The sequence below is a fragment of the Cynara cardunculus genome (genome assembly GCF_001531365.2).
Source record: "Cynara cardunculus var. scolymus isolate 2C chromosome LG 2, CcrdV1, whole genome shotgun sequence".
Lineage (NCBI taxonomy): Eukaryota > Viridiplantae > Streptophyta > Magnoliopsida > Asterales > Asteraceae > Cynara > Cynara cardunculus.
Genome location: NC_037529.1, coordinates 65,657,897 through 65,680,722, shown reverse-complemented (window position 1 = coordinate 65,680,722; position 22,826 = coordinate 65,657,897). Strand labels below are relative to the sequence as shown.

At 33.8% G+C, this 22,826-nt stretch overlaps 3 protein-coding genes across 3 annotated transcripts; all 3 read right to left on the bottom strand.

The window, feature by feature from the left end:
* Positions 1 to 51: 51 nt before the first annotated feature.
* On the bottom strand, positions 52 to 2,261 carry LOC112506530 (rho GDP-dissociation inhibitor 1-like). Its single transcript, XM_025110646.1, has 5 exons — positions 1,689 to 2,261; positions 1,551 to 1,617; positions 1,018 to 1,236; positions 809 to 933; positions 52 to 396 (listed from the first exon to the last, which is right to left on the bottom strand). Exons 1-5 carry the CDS (start codon positions 1,908 to 1,910, stop codon positions 319 to 321), a joined length of 711 nt encoding a protein of 236 aa, XP_024966414.1. The 5' UTR covers positions 1,911 to 2,261; the 3' UTR covers positions 52 to 318.
* Positions 2,262 to 12,532: 10,271 nt separating this feature from the next.
* Positions 12,533 to 13,274, bottom strand: LOC112507636. The gene has a single exon (XM_025112288.1). The coding sequence runs from the start codon at positions 13,154 to 13,156 to the stop codon at positions 12,833 to 12,835; it is 324 nt and encodes a 107-aa protein (XP_024968056.1). The 5' UTR covers positions 13,157 to 13,274; the 3' UTR covers positions 12,533 to 12,832.
* A 5,117-nt stretch (positions 13,275 to 18,391) lies between these two features.
* Positions 18,392 to 19,914, bottom strand: LOC112506315 (exopolygalacturonase-like). The gene is made up of 4 exons (XM_025110323.1): positions 19,780 to 19,914; positions 19,338 to 19,646; positions 18,759 to 19,268; positions 18,392 to 18,634 (listed from the first exon to the last, which is right to left on the bottom strand). The coding sequence occupies exons 1-4, from the start codon at positions 19,912 to 19,914 to the stop codon at positions 18,392 to 18,394; spliced, it is 1,197 nt and encodes a 398-aa protein (XP_024966091.1).
* Between the last annotated feature and the right edge of the window lie 2,912 nt (positions 19,915 to 22,826).

Below are 22,826 nucleotides of genomic sequence, written 5' to 3'. Positions count from 1 at the left end.
TCGTTCTTCTCTCAAACATGACGCATTTAAATTATGGAAATCATATAAATCAAAAAATGTAATTATATAATTCAAAATCATCACAGGCACAGTAAGTCCATAAGTTTAGGCCAGAAACACAGGCCCAAAACTACAAACCATTAGCATTTAGAGATCACAAACCATCACCAACTCTATATGAAACAACAGATTACACAGAGCAAGTATGACATCACCGGTAGACTCGATTAAGCTTACGACCCAATCTTACGAACAATATCACCACACTATGATTCGGTACTATAATAAAGAGATTTCAAGCCGAAAGTTCTACAACATTTAAATGCTCGCCCAATCTTTCCGGATGTCAAACGTATAGTTGATCTCCAAGTAACATTTGTTGTCATCATCAACAAACTGAAAACAACAAAAAGAACAACAATTATATAAAGGAATATGATATTGTTTATGTGCTATCCAACAGTATCATTAACCCCTCAACTCATGGACCAGCAAAATGATGGATTCCTTTATAAAGCAGAAATAAAGCTCAAGATGGCCCCCTTTGCTGCTTTTAATAAAGATGAATATTGGTTCAATGATTCACATATAGCTGGGCCACAACTGGTAAATATGCAAATCTTTTAACTTCTAGACACGGTTTCGATCCCACAACAAGCTTTCTAACAAACACCATAACCATACAAGTGTCGTTGTTGAATCTTTAACTACATTTCTATAAATTTTGGATTCGGGAAGTTTAATCTTTGAGATCAAAATTTGAAATTTAAGAACTTGGACAGATTTATCTTGAATCTTGATTGATTACCTTTGTTTTAGCAGAGTAAGAGCCTCTTGCAAAATATCCAGAAGGGGTGGTCTCTTCAGGCATGTCATAAGTGTATGCTTCTTGCTGAGGACTAAAAGTACCAAGCATCTGTTTCGTGCTATCCACTGAAAACACGAAAAAGAAACACTACCATCAGTTGCAAATTTCCATTCTTTCTATTAAAGTTTCAAGATTTTGTCATGGCTCACCCTTGACACCGGTTTTCCACACGTAATTGGTGTACTTTAAACCTGCAACAATGTTATGGCCGACTTGAAAGGAGAATCTGAGGCTATAACGACAACCTTCTTTTAACGTAAACCATGGGCCTTTAGGTTTTCCATCTTCGGGTATAGGAAGAACAATCTCAGATCTCCCTGGAGACAGGATTGAAAGAATAAGGATCTTCACTTCTGGTTCCAGTGATTCTGTAAGGAAAATGAAACTAATATTTCAATCAAAACCTTCTGGAAGGTCTAACAACAATCTATGAATACAATGAAATGAACACCCTCAAATGGCTAATCATGCAACTTCTGATACTAATTTGTAGTTTACAAATACTTCAAGTTCTTGAAAGTTTTGAAATCAAACAACTAACAAGTGTGGTATTGTAGTGATTGATTCTTGTGATTCAAAGGGTTGAAATCTTTACAGTTTGATCTTGCAGAAACCTTAAATGATAACAATGATATACTCCCCATTTTCATACATCAAAAATCTGAAGAAATTGAAACAGTACCTCCAACATCATTAATATCAACATTTCCAAGAAGCTGTTCTTTCCATTTTCTCAGGCTCTCATCATCCTAAAAACAATCAAAATTGAAGATTAAACATGAGTAAATGAAAAATGTGGAGAAATGAGAAAGATTTGTACCTTATCCTTCTCAAATTGTTCCTTGAGGGTGCACTGAGGACCCAATTCAATCTGTTTATCTTCTTCTTCATCCTCAGTTTCATAAAAAGAGGATTCACTCCCAACTCTCTTCATGCTTTGTTTTTCATCCCCATTCTCCTCAAATCCACTCTTCTCTCCTTCCTTATTTTCCTCAAGCCCCATGTTAGTGGAACTAGAAACAGCTTCAACGGCCAACGACATCAATTCATCAACTCAACCACAAGAAAAGAAACCAGTTTGTACCCAGAATGTCCTTCAAATTCTTTACGAATACCCACCTAGTAATTCGCGAAATAAATGCCAATTGGAAGCCAGAAAAAGAAGAGGGTACTCGAGTTGAGAAACACCCAAATGGAAAATGCTTTCTTTCTTGGTGTGAGTGATTGTCTGTTGTTGGGAAAGTGAAAATCTTGAAAGGTAACGGTTCTGTAACGCCAAGAAGAACCAAGAAATGTGAACACAGAGCGGACAAAACAAGATAAGAGCGAGGAGAGGCCCACCAGCAAACCAAAGAAGCACGAAAGATGGGGTTTAATCCACTAAATTCTTTTTAATGATTTTGGGGGAATTCAAATAGGGTTTGGGGAGGGTTAGAGGGAGAGGAAAGAAAAGGTCTTAGTGAGAGAAGAATAGGCTTGTTAGTATTTTAAAAAACTGTAACAAGTTTAGATGCACACATCGCACCTTATAACCCCAAAGAAATGTACCCTAAACACCAAAATAAATATACCAGGTATTTGGGATTGTTTATAATAACAATTTATTGACTTATTCCGGTATGACACCGGTAATAAACACTTTTTAGTGTTTTTATAAACAACTTATACCAGTGTCAAATCGGTAATAAAAAGTTTTTGAAGAAGTTACACCCTTCTGACTTATAATAAGTTGATAAGTGTTTTTGTAGAAAAACATAAGCAGTTTCAAATAAGCAATCTCAAACACCCCTATGAAAAATTTCCTATATCCATAAAGATTCTTAATTTTTAGCTCGTGAATGTCAAGATGTCATAAATGAGAATGAGTTGTATAAGTAACGAGTGGTCATTTTCTTCATATTTTTATTGTACAAGATGATATTTACTTTTTATATCTGATTAGTTTTTGTTTATTTCTTAACTGGACTATATTTGTCTTGCTCTTTGATCACCTCATCCCATATTCAACATATATATGGACAAGTATTTAAGAAACACAACTGACACTGATATTTATTTTAAATCCAAGTTTAAAAAATTGTCTCTGTACCTTTTTTATTCTTACTTTTAACGTCTTATATTCGTAACATTTAAAACATAATTAAATATAATTTTGTAAAAGGCCCTTTCTTTTATATCTTCACATGATGTCTATGTTTGCATTGATTTAATTACTTTCAAATTGAGAGAATTACATTTTCCCATCATCCCATGCTTAATCAGATCCTTAAATGTGGCTTTGGACAAAAATAACAAATAAAAGATATCGATTTTCACACAGTTTTTTAAAAAATGAGATGTCTAACGTTACAACAAAATCAGGTTTATAGAACACTTCCAAATTCTAAGCGTCCTAATAGACCTCTTTATAGGATTTAGTTTATAGGACCAAAAAAAAGTGTCATATCTAATGGTGTTGCATTAAGTTTATATGACGGTTTTTTTATGTCGTAATAAGTTTTTTAGGACACTTTTAATATAAAGCGTTCCATTATCAACTTCATAGAACATTATTTGAAAAAATGTCCTATAAAAACAAGTGTCCTATAAAAAATTGAGTTTATAGGACGATTTCTTAAAAGTGTTCTATAAAGTTGCTAATGTGACACTTTGTATTAAAAATGTTCTTAACAACTTGTTAAGATGCCCAAAAACATCATACAAACATATTATAACGCCTTTAGATAAGACGCTTTATATTTTGGTCCTACAAATTAAGTTCTATAAAGCGGTCTATTAGAAGCCTTAAAGATTGGGGATGTCCTATATACCCAATTTTGTTGTAGTGTAAATTATCTTTTATATAATGTGTTAAGTTTTTTATATTAAATTAATGTTATGGTATTTAAATTTATATATTTCAACATAAAATTTTAAACAAGATAAAAGTTATTTTTCATAAAACATCCATAATAGAAAGCAATAAAAAGACTCAAAATTAAATATTATACTTTATGATAAATAAAAAAAACATCCAAATTATTCTGCCATTTTAAATGATTTTGGGTTTTCCATTTTCATTTATTGGCCTAATTAATTAAGTTGTGTAGGTGGCCTCAATTCATGAGATGAGTGTGACTTGTGCTTAGGATGGGCACATGAAGTTTGATTGTTTGGTTGTATAGTAGTCTATTTTAGTCGAGTTTGATTGGACCATTTTGGATAGGGATCGTAAAAGCTCGAGATTTTTTTTAAATCGGTTAAAAATAAAAGACCAAATGTAAAGAATTGAGTATTTCGTTAACAAAACCATGCAACCGTAGTTTTGAAACTTTGCTTATAAGTTTAGCAAAGCTTGGAATTGATGTCGCTTGTAGAATTATGACTGATTATGCAAGATGGTGGTCATCTGTGTACTTGACTCTTAATTTTTGGACCTTGAGTTCTCGAGCATTGCGTTGAGTGTTTCTCTGAAGCGAGACGATGCTTTGGAACCGTACGAGTTGCAAGCATTGTGGAAGAAACATTGTGTTTGTTGTTTATGATTTTTCCTACACCTTAATTACACTCCAACGACCTTGAAATAAATACTATTGTGAAGCTCGTAGGACTTGGAACGCATTGATTGTCCCTTGTTATATATGCCACTAGTTATACGTATATGTTAATTTGCTTATATGTGTATATTTAACTGTAATTATTTTTCTGATGGAATGATGTTTGACCGACTACATGTTAACTTTTTTAGGTTAAATATGTGTAAATAACCAGTTTTTAAAAGTTTAATAGTTTATTTATTCAAAAAATATACAAAGACTTAATCATTTAAAATGAGAAACTTTAATGGTTTATTTATTTAAAAAAAAGTTTAAAGACTTGATCATTCAAAATGCGAAAGTTTATTATTCTTTTTGGACTTTTCACCCTTACAAACGTAGGATCAATTATTGCTCGAATATAATAAATTTAGACCCAAAAAGTAATCTCCATATGGACACAACTAAGTAAGCATATTTTGCATGTGTTAATTGGCATCTAGGCCAAGAAGTCCTTGAATTCCCCACAAAACGATCAAAAACAAAAGCATCCGACGAATTTGTCAAAAAAGCAAGAATCGATTAATTAAACGAGATGAGGTTTAAATCAAAAATCCCAAAAACTTGCTTATGATAACCAATACAAATCCTTAAGGAATAAACTAATCAATACAAATCCTTATGATAAACAATATCATATCTATCAACACTGATTCCATATAATTTATATGATCAATAAACTTGGTATTTTGAAAATCTACAACTATAGGTAATAAAACCACACAATGAAAATTCGTAGAGGTTATAACCCTGGTGCAGTTACGTTTATTCCCTTTGCCCCAAAAATAAATGTCCATAATGAAAATGACATACAGCCTTTGATATGAGAGTTTTCATTTGGATTATCCAAATATGAAAATCGTGATACCCAAGGATTGTAAGTGACGAATTTTTGTATTAGAATAACGAACTTAGATGATACAAGTGACTATCCGGTGTGTATACTATCTCCACCCCCTATATAACAACGTTCAATGGTATCAAGCAATAGGGATGCAACCATCGGAGGAGGTCCCATGAGGAGGGTTTGTTTGAGAGGATGGCATATATAGGTGGAAAAGAAAAGGTTGAATGTGAAATACATTAGTCAAGGTAGGATGACTGAATTAAGATAAGACGTATAAAGTCATAAACAAAAGAAGCTTAATGGTTAAGTGAATTAAGAGAAAAACAAACACCCTGTTAAATAAAAAAAACCATGCAGTGGAGAATTATCAATATATATTGTTGGCGGAAGAGTTAGATATATAATCAAACCAAACCAAATGAACCCAGTAAATTCCATATGGAGTATGGTCTTGGAAGGGTAAATATATGTGGATATTTCTTCTACCCAAATGGTAGAAATATCGTTTTTATGAAGATATGAGAAAGAAATATGTTTTTATAATACTTTTGGAATCTTAAGGAACCCACAAAATACCAAAAAGAAAAGAAAAGAAGTGAAATTTGGAAGAGATAATGAAGAGCAAGCAACTATATATGCACAATACAACATGGAACACGAAGAGATAATGAGAACCCGACTTGGATATATAAACTCACACAATAGCTACTCTAAGATACCTAGTTGTTTGCTCTATGTTGTAAAACGAAGTTTACCAAAGAAAAACTACCTCTGAAATAACAGAGAACACATCAGTAACCAATCTGGTTAACATACAGATTTCCAGCAACACGCTAACTGGTGATGTGATATAAATCAGAAAGCAAAAATAGAATGAACACAGAGATTTACATGGTTCGGCCATAACCTACATCTACAGAGCAGAAAAGACAAGTTTCACTATCAAATGTGGAGATTACAAAGATTCACAGTGTTACAAAATCTATGCCCTCACACCATATTGAACAAACCATCACACTCTTTTTTCTTCATTTTTTAACTGTTGAGCAATTACTACTGCAATGCTATTTATTAACAATCATTAACTGCTATTAAATAATAATAGCTAAATTAATAAATTGAACCATAATATAACACTCTACCTTTGTCAGATTTCTACAAACCATATGTGAACCAAATCTGCAAGCTTAAACTCAACAATGTGTGAACCAACACAATAATCTAAAACTGACCAACATAGTAAGCTAAAGTTTTACTCTAAACAACAATATTCACATTTCAACAATCCAACATGACCAAAAACACAAACTTCTTGCTGCTAAACCAATCAATCAAATTGGTATAGTATTAGCCAAGTTTTGACAGTGCTGAAACTTTGCTACAACAACCACTTTTGTCAACATATCTAATGGGTTATCTTTGGTTGGAACTTTCTTCAAACCATTCATCTTCCTATCTAGAAACTGTCTCATAAAATGAAATTTTACATTTATATGTTTGGTTCTAGAATGATGAATTTGGTGTTTAGCCAAATTTATTGCACTTTGACTATCACAATGAAGTTCCACCTGATTTTAAGCAATATCCAGTTCTAAAATGAGCCCTTGCAGTTATAAAGCCTCTATAATAGCTTATATGGCAACCATATATTATGCCTTTGTGGTGGATAACATAATTGTAGTTTGCAATGTAGATCTCCAACTAATTGGTCCTTGTGCCATAGTAAATAGAACCCTGCAGTAGATCTATTTTTATCCAAGTCACTAGCAAAGTTAGAATCAACATATCTAACAACAACAAAATTCATTCCACATTCTTGTTTTTGAAAACGTAAACCAACATCCCTTGTTCCTTGTGAATACCTTAATATCCATTTTGTATAGTTGTCCAATGATCCTTACCTTGATTGTGCATATATCGACTAACAACACTGATAGCTTGTGCAATATCCGGACAGGAACAGACTATGATATGCATTAATGCACTAACAAGATTATTGAATGAAATATCAACCATTTCTTTCCTTTCTTCTTCTGATTTAGGACAAGATTTTGTACTAAGTTTAAAATGGGCAACAAGAAGAGTACTTACAGATTTTGTTGCAGTGCCAACATTGAACCTTATCAATAACTTTTCCAAGTACTGCATTTGAGTCAGATACAGAATGCAGTTCTTTTTGTTTCTAGTTATTTCTATCCTAAGAATATTTTTGGCCTCACCAAGATCCTTCATCTTAAAATGATATTTTATTTGAGCTTTCAACTTTTTAATTTCTATCATACTCTTTGAAACGATTAACATATCATCTACATATAGCAACAAGTAGACGAAGCTTCAATCCTGCAACTTTTCGAGATAAATATAATGATCATAGTCACTTTTCAAATATCCTACACCTTTTATGAAACCATTGAATTTTAAATACCACAACCACAGTGACTACTTTAAACCATAAAGCAACTTTTGTAGCTTACAGACCAAGTCTTCTTTTCCTTTCGCCTTATATTCATCAGGTTGAATCATATAAATCTCCACATTCAAATCACTATGTTGAAAGGTTGTTTTAATATCTAACTACACTAACTCAAAGTCAAATTGTGCAACAAAAGCTAACAAGATATGCATAGAGTAATGCTTCACAACCGGTGAAAATATCTAATTATAATCAAAACCTTTCCTTTTGAGCATTAACCCTTCGCTACTAGTCTTTCTTTGTATCTTATCTTGACTCATTAGGAACTTCCTTATTTGCAAATACCCATTTATAGCCTATTGCTTTCTTCCCTTCAGGTAGACAAACCAAAATCCATGTTGTGTTCTTTAAAAGAGAGTTATCTCTTCATACATGCCAACCTTCCTTTTCTTATTTTCAGAACTTGCACTCGCTTCACAAAAATTTATAGGAATTTTTTAATTCACAATATGAAATGCAAAGCAACACAATATGTGTACCTTGCAGGTTTCCAAATGATTCTTTTTTCCTCTCCATGTTGCAATAGAATAAGATGGATCAACAACCTCTTCATCATCTGTTTGTACATCTTAATTCTCATCACTAGATGTTGACGCTTTATTATCATTTAGATACTCTCTGTCTTGAACTGATTATTGAGAATTCAAATTTTCCTGTTGTGGGAAAATCATATTCTGTCTTTCACACTCCACCTGTTGTTGATCTCTACCATTTGACTCAACATCAACTTCTTCGTTCTTTTCTTTCAACATACTCATCTTATTAACTAGGGCACCACAATCTATGACTTTTCATACCTATAGTGAAACCAACAAATATAGCCTTCTTGGCTCTTGCATCAAGTTTAAATTTAGTAACATGAAATATGCAATACAACCAAAAGTACATAAATTATCATAATCAAAAGTAGGTTTACGATCCAAACCTCAATTGGTGTCTTTCCATTTATTGTTATGGATGGCAATCGACCGACAATATGACTTGTATAAGTGATTGCTTCTGCCAAAAATGACTTATCCAAACCTGCTTGTAGTAGCATACACCTCAGTTTTTCCAACATAAATTTATTTAATCTTTCAACAACCACATTTTGTTGTGGGGTTGTTGGAAAGTAAAATGTCTCAAAATTCTTTCTTTTCTGCATACTTCATGGAAAGGATCAAAGTATATTCACCACAATTATCAGTTCTCAGAATTTGATCTTCCTTCCAGTTTGGTTCTATATCATATTCTTCCATGTTAAGAAAACACTCAAGTCTCGTTTTTATGTTTCATTGTATAAACACAAGACCTTCTTGAATAATCATCACTAAAGCTTACAAAATAATGTTTACCACCCTTTGAAGCTTTCTTTGTTAAACCCCAAACATCTGAGTGAACGTAGTGAATGATACGCTTGGTTTGGTGTGTTGTTGTACCAAACTTCACTCTTATCTGCTTGCCAAAAACACATTGCTCACAGAAGTCTGCCGTTTTTGACACCCTCCAACAACCCTTATTTTGCCAATCCTTGTAAAGCATTTTATACGACATGACCAAGCCTTAAATTCCATAACTCTGAGGCATCAAAATAATCAACTTTATCATAATTGGAAACTTCTGAAAGCATTTTTGCAACACCTATAATATTGTATCCTTGTAGCACAAACAAATGACGCTCTCGCAACCCCTTCATCTCAACTAACACCTCTCTTTTTATTTTCATAAAACCATTCGATAAAGGGTAGTGTTAGCCATTAGCCTCTTATGCTCCCAAACAAAGCAAATTCTTCTTCAATTTAGGAACATACCTACATTTTTAAACTCTCTAATCACCCTGTCATGATGCTTGAACTTTACAGTCAAATAATCCTTTTCCTCTGTTGTAATCGATTCATTGCCAACCAAGACTACACCTGGACTCTTCAAATCCAAACTAGAAAAACAATCCTTATTTGGACACATGTGTCTAGAAGCCGCCGTATTCATTAACCATAGTTTATAGAAAGTATTTGATGTTGCTGGTAATATACATTTTTTCACAAAATCATCTTCTCTATATGTAACTTTAGCCTGAGTGCCTTTATTCTTTTTTTCCAGCTTTGGACAATCTTTTTGCCAATGGCAAATTTCATGACAAAAAGACACTCATTTCTTCCCAAACTTTGTCTTGATTTAGAGTTTCCTCTAATACGAGAAGGAAACTTTATAATATTACATTGACTTTTTCCTATCAAATTGACTACCCTTCTTTATACTTGAAATAGAACGGTCTCTTTTTCTTATAAAGATGAATCTCAACACTTTTAGTCATGTATATGTCTTCCAACTTCTGCCATAACTTTTCTGTTGATGTTTCTCGCATCACATTGAACTTCTGTTGCTTAGCGATACAAAGACGGATCGTCAACTAGGCCATCTTTTTTATCCTATTCCAATCTACAATAGACATCTCTCCTACTCCTGGTTTTTCTTCCAAAGCCATATCCAAAAATCTTGCAGAGCCAACACATCTTTTACTTCACACTACCACATTCCAAAGTTGTTTGTCCCATTGAATTTTTCAACTTCAAGCTTTGCATTCTGAATGACTGTTTTTTCCATATGAGATTCTGCTTCACCGAATGGGTTAATCTCATTCTCCTTATCTTCTGCCATCTATCAACCTGACTCTTATACCAATTGTTGTAAAACAGAGTTTACGGAAGAAATATGACCTCCGAAAAGCAGAGAACAAATGATAATCAATCTGGTTATCGCACAGATTCACACAACAACACATTAACTGGTGCTGGGATACAAATCATAAAGCAAAAACAGAAGGCATACAAAGATTTACTTGGTTCGGCCTTAGCCTACATCCACAGAGCAGTAGGGACAAATTTCACTATCAAAGATGGTGCTTAGAAAGGTTCACACTCTTACAGAACGTCTACCCTCACACCATATTGAACAATCTTCACTCTTTTTTTTTTCATCTTTTTAACTATAGAGCAGTTATTAATACTTATGTCCTATATATTAGCAATCATTAAACTGCTATTAAATAATAATAGCTAAATTATTAATAATAATAATAATACAACACTCTCTACCCTGGCATCCCACTCCCTTCCCCCGACCATAGTAACTCACATCGAATCTGCTATAGTTGTGCACCTTTACAAACTGCTATTAGAAGCATGTCATGCCTTCATAAATGTCTAAAGTCATAATGTCCAATATCAATTGCTCCTTGCCTCCTCCCACATCCTCCTCAACCTACCCCTCCTCCTCGCCCAACCGGCCATAATACCCTCGACCCTTTTCACCGGTGCCGAAATCCCTTATTTTTAATCTATTTTTAAAATGTGAGCAAGTAATTTAAACTATTTTTAAGCAGACTATGTAGTTTTGCTAGGTTCTATATACAATTTAGCATAACTATTTTCAATCAAAACCATGTAGTTTTTTCCGCTATATAATGAATTTATTTGGTAGAATCTCTCTACTATTGTTGTCTCGAGATCAGTGGACTTAAATTTTGCAAAGTAGCCGTTAAGATTAATAGTCATGAAAACACTTGCTAAAGCGAATACATACATACTGACGTTCGATCGACAAATTAACACAAATATTCCACTCAAATTCAGTCTTCCCACTCAAAAAAAAAATATAGTTTCAATCTCAACTTGCATTTGACCTTAGCGATAATGAGAGGTTCTTGTTTGAAAACAAATAAAAAAAACTTAAAACCCATGAGATTCTTTGATAATCTACTTACTACTAGACAAAGAAGTTCGATTAGGCTTTGCTATGAGGTTGTCTTTAGTTCTACTCCAACATTTTAAAAGAAAGTAAAGTTTTGTTCTATGTTCCCCTTTTACTCTCCCCCAACTATTATTAGCCACTAAAGACAATCGGGAGATGTGGAATCACTTCAAGTAGTGTTTGTCTTTTGGCCCTAAAGGGTTTTTTCAGCCATGGCATCTTACTCTAAAGTTGAAAGACTTCGTAAAAGGTTCTTTTAGAGATTAAAAAAGGAAGGTAATTTGAACCATGACCTAAAATGTATTAGTGACCACGTAGGGAATTGAACGAGGCTAATTGATGGTGAATTCATGGAACTTTAAACCATGGACTGTGACAAATTGCCTGGAATATAGCCAATAGCACGCTGCTGCTTTGATGGATTTCCAAGATGAGAAGCTAAAGAAACTAAGTTAAGTTGGTCTGAAGTTTTCTGGAAGACGAGAGGAAAATGGGATTTAAATTCATGACCCCAATGCACCATCATCATCTAGGTGATGAAATCAAATATCACCAAGATAATTCATTCGTCTCACAAATGGTTAGGTTCATCTTTAATTGGTCCATCCTAACCAGCACTTTTGGTTTGAATTACATATAGGTATGAGTTGACTGTGATTTGCTTTCTGAGTCAAACCACCCGTACCAACCTTATCCGATGGTCTTGTGAGAGCAAAAACAATTTTTCATAATGATTGATCATCCCAAAATCTAAACAATCTTGGAACAATGATATGCATGGGCGAAACCTGATTATTTGCTTATATACATTCACCATGTCTGAGACAGATTAATTAGGAGGATCTTGCTCGTGGTTTTTCAAATCATCCTTGTGCAAATGAATGATCACAAACAAAGTGAAACTATGCAGGCCAGGCTGGGTTCACAGCCACAAATTTTGAGAGCTACGGTGACTGATTATGGAACTGTCATACTTGCCTGCTTCTGGTAGGTTGGAAACTAGGACGGATGTGCTTGATTTGCATAATACCATAAAAGTTGCATACAGATATTACATTTATATGGATTTGAAAGAGGTACAGCACTAGCACGTAAGCTAAGAATGTGAATATAAACCATGTATGGCACTGTATAGTAAAAGGGAAGGCAAACCTGGCCAAACCCTAATCTATTTCTGTATTCATAGATGAATTTCTATCTCCTACATGAGATTATGGATAGGGATACAATTAAGAGACAGAAAAATGAAGAATTTATGAACCAAATATCTCCCTCCGTCTCTTCTATAGTGCCTGTAAGAAAAGCGATCGATGACTAGTACTACTTACAGCTTCAATTAATTACATCAAAATAGCGTAACGCATGCTGTCGTTGACCATAAGATGATTGACCTCGGACATTCGTGCAAGCTCTCCAGAGACCCAGACTCCATCAGCAGCACCACTTATATGAGGGTGGGATGATAGGCATGATAGAAGTAGGAGCGGAGCTCTTACGATGCTGTATATGACAGAAAGACCATTCGAGAACCCTTGCCTTGTATGTTGATCAACTATATTCGGAAACTCGGCTCCATTTCCTTCTCCAAACATGCTTTCATCAGCCACTTTAGGACTCTTCCTCTTGTTCTGGATGTTTAGCCTCATCGCCAATATACGCCTCATCCTCTGGACCAGAGATATGGTTAAGTTCTCTTCTAAAGAAAGGCAAGTATACACTAATCAATGGCTTAGAGCTGTGTGGGAATGAAGTGAAGAAAGTTGGTATATAAGGAAGGACCTTTCATGTACATGGCCTAGCTAGGGTAGTGGCATTTCATGATGGCTTTGTTAGTGCTAGTACTTGTCACAACAATGTTTTTGGAAGTGCTCTTTAGAGGACTCTCACTTCAGTCTTTTTCTTCTTTATTTCTAATTTCTATTTTATTTTATTTGGTGGGGGGTCTTTGTATAAAGCTAATCCTGCCGCCTGTAAGCGTTTTCTATACATGATTTCATTTTCATATGGTTTAAATTAAAAAAAAAAAAAAAAAACAGACCTAAAATATGATATTTGCCATTACACAGTTTAATGCCATCATTGTCATTGATTTATTGATTAGACAATAACAGTATTATACGTTTTGTTTGCTTTTTTCTAATTTATAACTAGTTTTTGATTTAGTGATCGATAATTAGTTGGGGAATCAATTCTGATATAGTATCACATGATGAATTGCTGCACTTTCTCCTTCTATTGATTCTTGTTTGCAATAAAGCAATGCACTTGACAAGGAATGAAAATATTCCCATCCTTTTGTGGTTTAATTCGTTTGCTTATATTATATATGTTGTTCCATATCTTGCCATTGATACTGTCTTATGAAAGTGAAACGGTTGATTTTGTAGGACAGCATGTAAATACATGATATTGATTAAGCTAACTTTTCACAAATAAATTAAGATGATACAGACATACCCCAAGATATATAAACCTACATGTATATGGTCGTTTGAAGATCATATACTCTTCAGACATCTTGATGATTAAGCTTGAGCAATTTGCAGCATGGAGGGGCTCTGATTAATGATGATTTGGTGTCGGTAGTGCTAATTAATGATCACTCATGAACCCCATTCAAGCTTATCCTTGATTGATGCTTTCAAAATGGCATTCAAACAAGCCAACACATTCTTCACATGTGAATTATAAAATAAAAGTGCGACAGAGGATCTTCCATTGCACTCACCTGGAAGATGCATCATTACCTTATCTCTACATGCATTAATCTAGAAATTAATCTTGCTTGAGGAAAGAGGGTTTTAGTGATGAAAGTGGGATTAGACTAAGACTCTAGAGACAATGTCAACACCCACACAAGTCAAGAAGTCCAAGGCATGGGCCACGATGTTGTAGAAATGGGAGCCAAACAAGTATCAACTACCCATTAATACTATTCATGATTGGGATCGGATATACTCAGACCATAAGTTTTGTTTTCAGTACGTAATTGCGTCCTCCACTAATATTTTTAGTAGCCCATCCAACTCCATTACTGGATACCATTATCATATCAACCCCTTTCTGAAGGTCCCTGTTGCTATTAGCTGTATTTGGCCAATATTATATATACAAGTGCCAAGTAGGTATAAGATTACTGACAGAAGAGAGATCCGGATAACTAGGGAATAATTAAAGTTTATATTTTAAACTTAGTGCCATTTACGTCATTATTATTTGATAAGTGCTTACCGGTAAGATTCAACATTTTCACTTAACTTACCAGGTATGATTTTAATGTATTTAAACGACATCAAATGCAACATTTTAACTAAACCACTTTTATGATACGAGTAAAATTATCCTTGAACCCACCCTCATGCTAAATCATAGAACCTATATAGTTTAAATTGTCCTTTTTAGATTTCTATCCCTCTTCATTATTGAATAACCAAAGGGTTTTTGTTATTTTCATTTTCCAATATCTGAAATGGATTTTTTTTAAATGTCGTCGGTTATTATTCTTACCTAAATCCTTTCATCACTGAAGGATTTCCAATGTTTGGTCTTTTAATCGACAGATTAATGTAAAATTTTAAGTTATCGACATATATATCATTGGTGAGCAGTTGAAAATCATCCTTTTTGTTGTTGATCATAGTCACAGCATGTCTTGCTACAACAAAATTAGGTTTATTGGACCCCAAAACTGTACAAGTGTCCCAATAGTCTGTTTTATAGGATAAGTTTTTAGGACCAAATGTTAAAGTATCTAATCTAAAGGTGTTGCAATATGTTTATAGAATATTTTTGGACATCTTAAGTCTTTTTAGAACAGTTTTAAAATAAAACATCGTATTAGTTATTCTATAGAATGTTAATTGAAAAAATGTCTTATAAAAATAAGTATTGTTCTATAAAAAGATGTGTTTATAGGACATCTCTTAAAAATGTCCTATAAAATAGCTAATACAACGTCTTCTTTTAAAAGTGTCTTAAGAAATTTGTTAAGACGATTAAAGCATCTTATAAACTTATTGCAACACCTTTAGATATATCATTTTATGTTTTCTTACGTTATTAGAGTTTGCTTAAAGGGTTTTTTGGCTATTTTTTTTTCTATATGTTCTAGATTGTTCCTGTTGTTCTTGGCAGTCCTCGTGCTATTTGTTGTATTGTTTTGTCTTCTAGATTGTATTCAAAAATGTGTTTTTCTCTATCACTTACCTCTCTCGAAAACATGTATCTATCATATGGTATCAAAGCACGCGAACTGCCAGGAAATACAATCTGGAAGACAAAACAATACAACAAATAGTACGGAAACTGCCAAGAACAACAAGATCGATCTAAAACAAATAGAAAGAAAGCAAATTACCAAAAAGCCCTTTAGGCAAACTCTAATATATGTTAAGAATGTTTGTATTTTTGGTGGCAACTAACGAGTGATAGTTGAAACTGAGGGTGGTAGTGGTATGCCAATTGACTACGTACCAAGGGTGACGATTGTCGATGGTTAAAATGTTGAAGGTGTTGGTCGACACCGGTGAAGAACATCAAGAAGAAATAAAAAATATATTTATAATATTAAAGAAAATTAATTTCATTGCCACATCATCAATATTTCAAACAAATTCATATTTAATTTCATTTATTGCGGCATCATCAATAAGTCAAACAAAATCGATAATTATTTTTAATTTACCACTAAGTAAGATTTTATAGGTCGGATTCTGATGAGAATGCAAGTTAAAGTAAAATTAAAGGCGTAAGAAACGATCTCCACACTTAGATGCGTATTAGGATGAGATGATGCGCCTATTAATAATTTTTTATATCAAGCCTGATTCATGAGTGAGTTTGAAATTAAAGGTGGTCAATGATCTCTTCTTATGCTAGCTTCACACTTTAACTCTTCTTCTTACAGGGTTTTTTCACCGTATGCCATCATGGTTTTTATAATGCTTACAAGTAATTAAGCGGGTTTTTTCACCGTATCCGTCTTTGTTTCTATTTTTTTGGTCAAAAGGACCCGTTTCAAAAAAGCAAACGAATGTTAACCCATGAATTTTCATGAAGAATATTAAAAAAAATTAGTACAATAAAATGGGGTTTATAAGACACTAAAAATGTTTAAGGGTTTTAATAGACCGCTTTATAGGTCTTAAGGTTATATGACCAATTGATAAAGTGTCTTATCTAAAATTGTTGTTATACAATGTTTTTAAGCGTTTTAACAAGTTTTTTAGAACATTTTTAAATAAAACATCATATTAATTGTTTTATACTATACGACACTTTTGAGAAAATGTCCTATATATAACAAAAAAAAATTATTGAATACTTGTTTTTATAAAATACTATTTGAAAACGTGTTCTATAAAATAGCTAATTAATATGACACTTTATTTTAAAAGTGTTCTATAAAGCTTGTTAAAACACTTAAAAACGTCTTATAAACTTATTACAACACTCTTAGATAGAAGCATTTATCGTTGAACCCTATAAAACAATATATATTATGACACCTGTACATCTTTGGCATCCGATAATCTCAATTTTATTGCAATGAATGACTCGATTTTATAAAAATAGAAAACCAAGAAAAAGCATCATGCTTTAATTATTCATCAAAATAATTACAGGTCCAGGTATATTTGCTAATTGTTCATACCTTTTATTACAAAAAAATATGATCAACTAATTAACTAATTAATAGATACATAAAATAATCAAAAGACTACAAAATATATTCGATCATTTATAGGTGTAGTCTATGAACATTCCAACACGTAGTATAAACATCCATCTATGCTAGAATATATACTCCATCATGAGTGTGTGTGTACTCTCTTAATTCTGTTTTGCATGAGAATTTCGCTCCACTATATGCTAGCTAGGTGGTGCATCTGATGGTGGAGGGGATGACGCTACTGTTTATTTTTTTACCACCTGGACAAGCCAGAGGGACGACTTGACCGATGACTTCGGGTTTGAAGTTAGAACACTCAGAGGTGGCAACTCCTCCGCTCTATGCCCGATATGTGGATCCGTTACTGAATCAATGCAACATCTATGTTTGAGTGCTCTAGCTATCACTTCGGAGGTTTGGAATTTTATAGAGAGATTATGGTCCTTTACCGTTCCGTAGAACAGATTGTTGGAGTCGACGATTAACTACATCAAAGTTGCTTTTAACAATAATTAATCTGGTAAGGAAAGCGATGAAAGCAGTGTTTTTATTAGCTGTGTTAAAAACCCGATTGTCTGGAGATGTTATCCTACTCCTAGTGACTATATCACAATCTTCTAATGTGGTTGTTCTTATGATTAACGGTTTGCTAGCATCTCCTTCCTATGGATTAGGGTCTAAAACTAAAACACCACAAAAGGCTTAAGAAATATTAAATAATCCATTAGGCCCATTTAATTATGGAAGTCCAGTAAGATGCAAATTAATAAACAAAAAACTTAATGTGATTTAGATTCATTTTTACAAAATGAGATGTTTATTCAATATTTGATTATATTTATCTGCAGTTAGTTACACGAATTCAAGTATGGAGCTTTAATAAGTTGTACTTATACACAATTTACTTGTAATCTTAAATTTTAAGTAATATGCATCAATAACCAGTACTTCGTGCATAAAAAATCGTTTTTAAGAGTTTTTATCACATGCTTTATAATATAGTATAGATATTATCTATCCCGCTAAATAATCAGTTAATTAATACAAACATTAAATATTTAGAAAACTACATAGAATCTAAAACATTTCAACACGTACTTTGAACACCATCTATGCTAGAACATATATTTTCATGTGAGGGTAGCCTCTGAATTTTTGTTTTCCATGATAATTTTGCCCCACTTACTTAAGGTGGTGCATCTAATGGTGGAGGAGATGACACGACTGTTTATTTCGGGCCACCTGGACAAGCCGGAGGGACGACTTGACCGACGACTTTGGGTTTGACGCTAGAACACTCAGAGGTGGCAGGTCCTCCAGGTCCTTTGAATGTGAGGTTGATATCAGCCACCTCCACGTTGTCGCATGGTAACCCAGGGCTGCAAGCAAGCCTTATTGCTATCTTAGTTGATGAGCTTCCTCTGATCTTCCTAAAGCTCACATTCGATATCTTCACTTTCGACGGTCCTTTCTACTACCCATTAACGGAAAATTAATTAAATTCACCTCTTTAATTACGTGAATCATATGTAATATTAATAATATCTATGGTATGTTCTATATATATATATATATATATATATATATATACATACCTGGCATGGACTATAAGGGCAATATAGTTGATCGATCAATATGGGAGTTCCCACATTGGTCATGATGATATCATCAAAATGCATGTCGCTGGCAGTTCCCGGTGTACCCCCAGGCCAGGTCTTGATCCTCACTCCGTTCAAGGTGCCAGTGAATGTGCAGTTTTTAATCCAGATTCCTGCTACAGGTGCTTCATTTGGGTATCTGCCCAGGCTCCCGATACTGATGCCATGACCTGGTCCGCACGTCACTCGCTCCACATGAACGTTCTTGCTTCCATCTCCAAAAGAAATGCAATCATCGCCAGTCTTTATATTTGTGTCTGTGATGTTGACTCCACTTACCCTTCCGACGTGAATTCCATCCGTGTTGACACTGTTTCCCGGTGCGTCAATGGTAACGTGGTCAAGGCGGGTGTTCTCACAATCCACTATAAACATGTGGAAGAACTTGGCATTGGCAGATGTTACGTCTTTCACCAATGCATTCTTCACGAAACTCAATTTGATAGTCTGAGAAATTAAGGTTGGCATGATGACATGATCGGAATATAGACAAGTATAATTCAAAGAAACACTTACGGATGGTAACGAGCAAGTTCCACTAGTTGAGCATTTGTTATTCTTCCAAGTTTCCTGGCCTTGGCCATCATATGTACCACCTGTCATAGTCAAGCTATCAACTTTCGTGAACCAGATCCAAGCATCGGTTTTAAACTTTGCAAGCTCAGGTGGGGCCTTGATGGTGGCTCCAGTGGCCTTGAACTCAATTGGACCCTTGCATGGACCCATTAAATCAATTGGAGGAAATGCCATATAAATCCCTGGAGGAAACAACACCGAGCTTGGCGGAGGTCCTGCACATGCTGCTTTCCAAGCATCCACTATCGCCTAATTTCAACTCCGTAGCAATTATATATAGAAATGAATAATAAGCATCAGTGTTCCTTCGTACATATATATGCAGTTAGCAGCATGAAACAAACATAACATTTAAAACGATCATGTAAACGATTATTATTACCGGGCCATCATTGGTTTTACCATCGCCCTTGGCACCTTTAGTTTTTACATCAACGACTGCAGCATGGTTCCTCGCCATTAATGCCATAAGCAACAAGCAACATACAGCTCGTTGAGACCATCTTTCTTTACCCATTTCAGTTAAGCTCTTATTGCTTGCGTGTGTGTGCTTTATTTCAGGGTTTTGCGAAGGTGAAGTTGGAGATAGTAAAGGGATGCCATTTATAGTAGAGGTTGCAAGTTCCTTTAGGAAACGATTGTTTTGTTTCACTATTAGTTACCAAATATTTTTAGGCAAGCGTACGTTTCAGATTATAGTTTCGTGATTTCTCAATTGCAAGTGCATCAAAGCTTAATTCTTGAATTTTGTTAACTTGTAACTATTAGTATTTTCACGGATGGACCTAGAAAGTTTTTTAAACGGCGATACCGTTTGACTATTAAAAAAACATAGATAAAAAATTTCAAACTGTGGCATCATTTGACTGTAAGAAACAAATGTACATAATTTTTTTTCAAACGTTAACACCATTTGACTAAGAAAATGATACTAATATGATTCGGATTTGGGTCTGGGGTGGAATAAAAGTCTTGCAAACCAACTCTACCAAATAAAAATTGTTCTCATTGTAGTTTCAAAATACATTCGGTGGCACACAACAAATTAATACGGTTGCACCTTTTACGAACCTAAATTTTTTTACTCTTCGACAAAGGAATAATACGATGGCACGTGCCATCGTGTACTCTACTGTAGGTCCTTCAGTGTGTATTTTCATCCATAATGATTGTATTTTCATCTAAGCATGATTTATTTCAAGACGAAAACATAACGCCACCATAGAAATTTCACTACAACAAAATTGATTGTATAGGATGCCTACAATGTATAAACGTACTTAAAAAAATACTTCATAGAATTTAAGTTTATGGAAACAAATCAAAAAGAACATCTTATTTAAAAGTGTTGCAACAGATTTATGAGATGATTGTTTTTTTAGTTGTTTTAACAAGGTTTTTAAGAAACTTTTCAAATAAAATGTTGTATTAACTATTTTATCTTAATATTTTAAAAAAATGTCTTATAAAAACACAAATAGTCTTATAAAAGGAAAAGTTTATAGAACATTTCTGTAAAATAGTCAATATATAAGACACTTTATTTAGAAAGCGTTCTAAAAAATTTGTTAAAACACCTAAAACGTGCTATAAATGTATTGTGACATTTTTGGATATGACGTCTTATAGTTGATCATATAAACATGAATTATATAAAGTATTCTATTAAGACGTTTAGATAATCTAGGTATCCTATAAAGCTAATTTTGTAGTTATGTTTATGTAAATTTGGATATATAAGAACCAATCGGTTTAGGGCTCTTTGGAACCACAAGGTAATCCTCTAAACTTATCAAGAGGTAAGTTTTACCTAAAAATGCCTTTTCATTTGCCAAACATTGAGATATCAAAACACGTATGTAATTATGTATATATGTGTCCATCTGTAGAAGACATAGACATGTGATTATTCTATAGTGTTGAAGAGTCAAAAGTGAGTGTAAGAAGTGATCTTCACCCTTGGATGTACATTAGAATGAGATACATCGAGATGCACAGGAACAATCCATATATCAAGTGCGATTTATGAGTGGGTTTGAGATAAAAGGTGATCAATGGTCCAAATTTCTTCTTATGCTTCTCACCTTAACTTTTATTCTCATACAAACCTTCACCTTATTCTATATAAAAATTGCATTAAGAACATGTTAGAACTCTCTTATTAAAGACACTACTTCTCTCTTTCATTTTATATAACCGTTATTTTTCTATATGCCTAGCTATAGTATAACTCGCTAAGTTTTGTATGCTTTCTTTGCAGCTCTAACTAGAGATGCACAAAAGAATCAAAAACCAAAGATTAGAAATTTGTCATATTCAATTCTTAATTTTTCATAATAATAGTAAAAATCATAACCAACCGCTTGTTTACTCATATGAGGCGTATACTAACTTGGAAGCTTGTCTTTTTTCAGTAGCTAGTGTTCTCCTATTCAAATAGATTTGGTGGTTTTAAATGGATCAAATCGATTTACGGTCCTTGCAGGCTTATCAGATTGCGATTATGTACCCAATAAGGTGTCCGATTCTTTCTGAATTTCTATTTTAAAAGCGGTTCAACAAATGAATAATAATGGTATTCATTGTTTTTTTCTTTTTGTAAGAAAAAAGTAGGTGATGGGAAGTCTACTCTCTTTTGGATGATATTTGGTTGGAATACTCCTCTCTTAAAATGCAATTTCTGAGGGTATATGCACTTGATAGTGACAAATTGGCATTGGTTCAAGATCGGTTGGTCCTGGGGTATTGGGGATTCGTTTTGCGTAGACTGCCAAGAGAAGAGTGGAGGATTCACATATGTCAACTTTACGGGAGATTCTAGCTACGGTCATGATCTCTGATCGAAGAGATAGATGGGTTTGGTCCCTCGATATGGTTTGGGTGAGTTCTCGGTGGCTTCGACTTGTAATTCCATAGAATACAAAATTTTAGTGATAGATCATTATTCTACTAGATAGAATCAGCTTGTTCCTGTCAAGATTAATGTATTTGCTTGGCTGTTCGGCTTGAACAAAATTCCAACTCGAGACAATCGTGATAAAAGAGGAATTAATGTGCATTCCCTCTTATGTTCGATTTGCGATTTGGAGATTGAATCGGTGAGTTATTTGTTCTTTTCTTGTCGAATGGCCCGGGATATTTGGAAGCAAATTGGTCGATGGTGGAGTTTGGATATTCCAGAGTTTATTTCCAATTCAGATTGGATTCGGTGGTTATTATCTTTATAGTTGAAGAGTGGAGTCGGCTTGTTTAGAGGCGGTTGTTCTAACAACTTTATAGGCTATTTGGTCTTTTTGGGATAAGACTCTTTTTAGGCCCCCTAAGCCTAAGAAAGTGATAAGTGCAAATTTATACATTTTTACGTCAAAGTACCTTACAATTAATGTTAAATATATGCTTAAAAGGTGCCAATTTAATTTAAGTTAATCT

Coding starts and splice junctions, on each gene's coding strand:
- LOC112506530 (XM_025110646.1), bottom strand. CDS start 1,910: ATGTCGTTGGCCGTTGAAGCTGTTTCTAGTTCCACTAACATGGGGCTT. Junction 1,618..1,688: donor AACAATTTGAGAAGGATAAG/GTACAAATCTTT, acceptor GATTGTTTTTAG/GATGATGAGAGCCTGAGAAA. Junction 397..808: donor CTTACTCTGCTAAAACAAAG/GTAATCAATCAA, acceptor TGTTGTTTTCAG/TTTGTTGATGATGACAACAA.
- LOC112507636 (XM_025112288.1), bottom strand. CDS start 13,156: ATGAGGCGTATATTGGCGATGAGGCTAAACATCCAGAACAAGAGGAAG.
- LOC112506315 (XM_025110323.1), bottom strand. CDS start 19,914: ATGGGTAAAGAAAGATGGTCTCAACGAGCTGTATGTTGCTTGTTGCTT. Junction 19,647..19,779: donor GTAAAACCAATGATGGCCCG/GTAATAATAATC, acceptor AGTTGAAATTAG/GCGATAGTGGATGCTTGGAA. Junction 18,635..18,758: donor GCCCTTATAGTCCATGCCAG/GTATGTATATAT, acceptor AATGGGTAGTAG/AAAGGACCGTCGAAAGTGAA.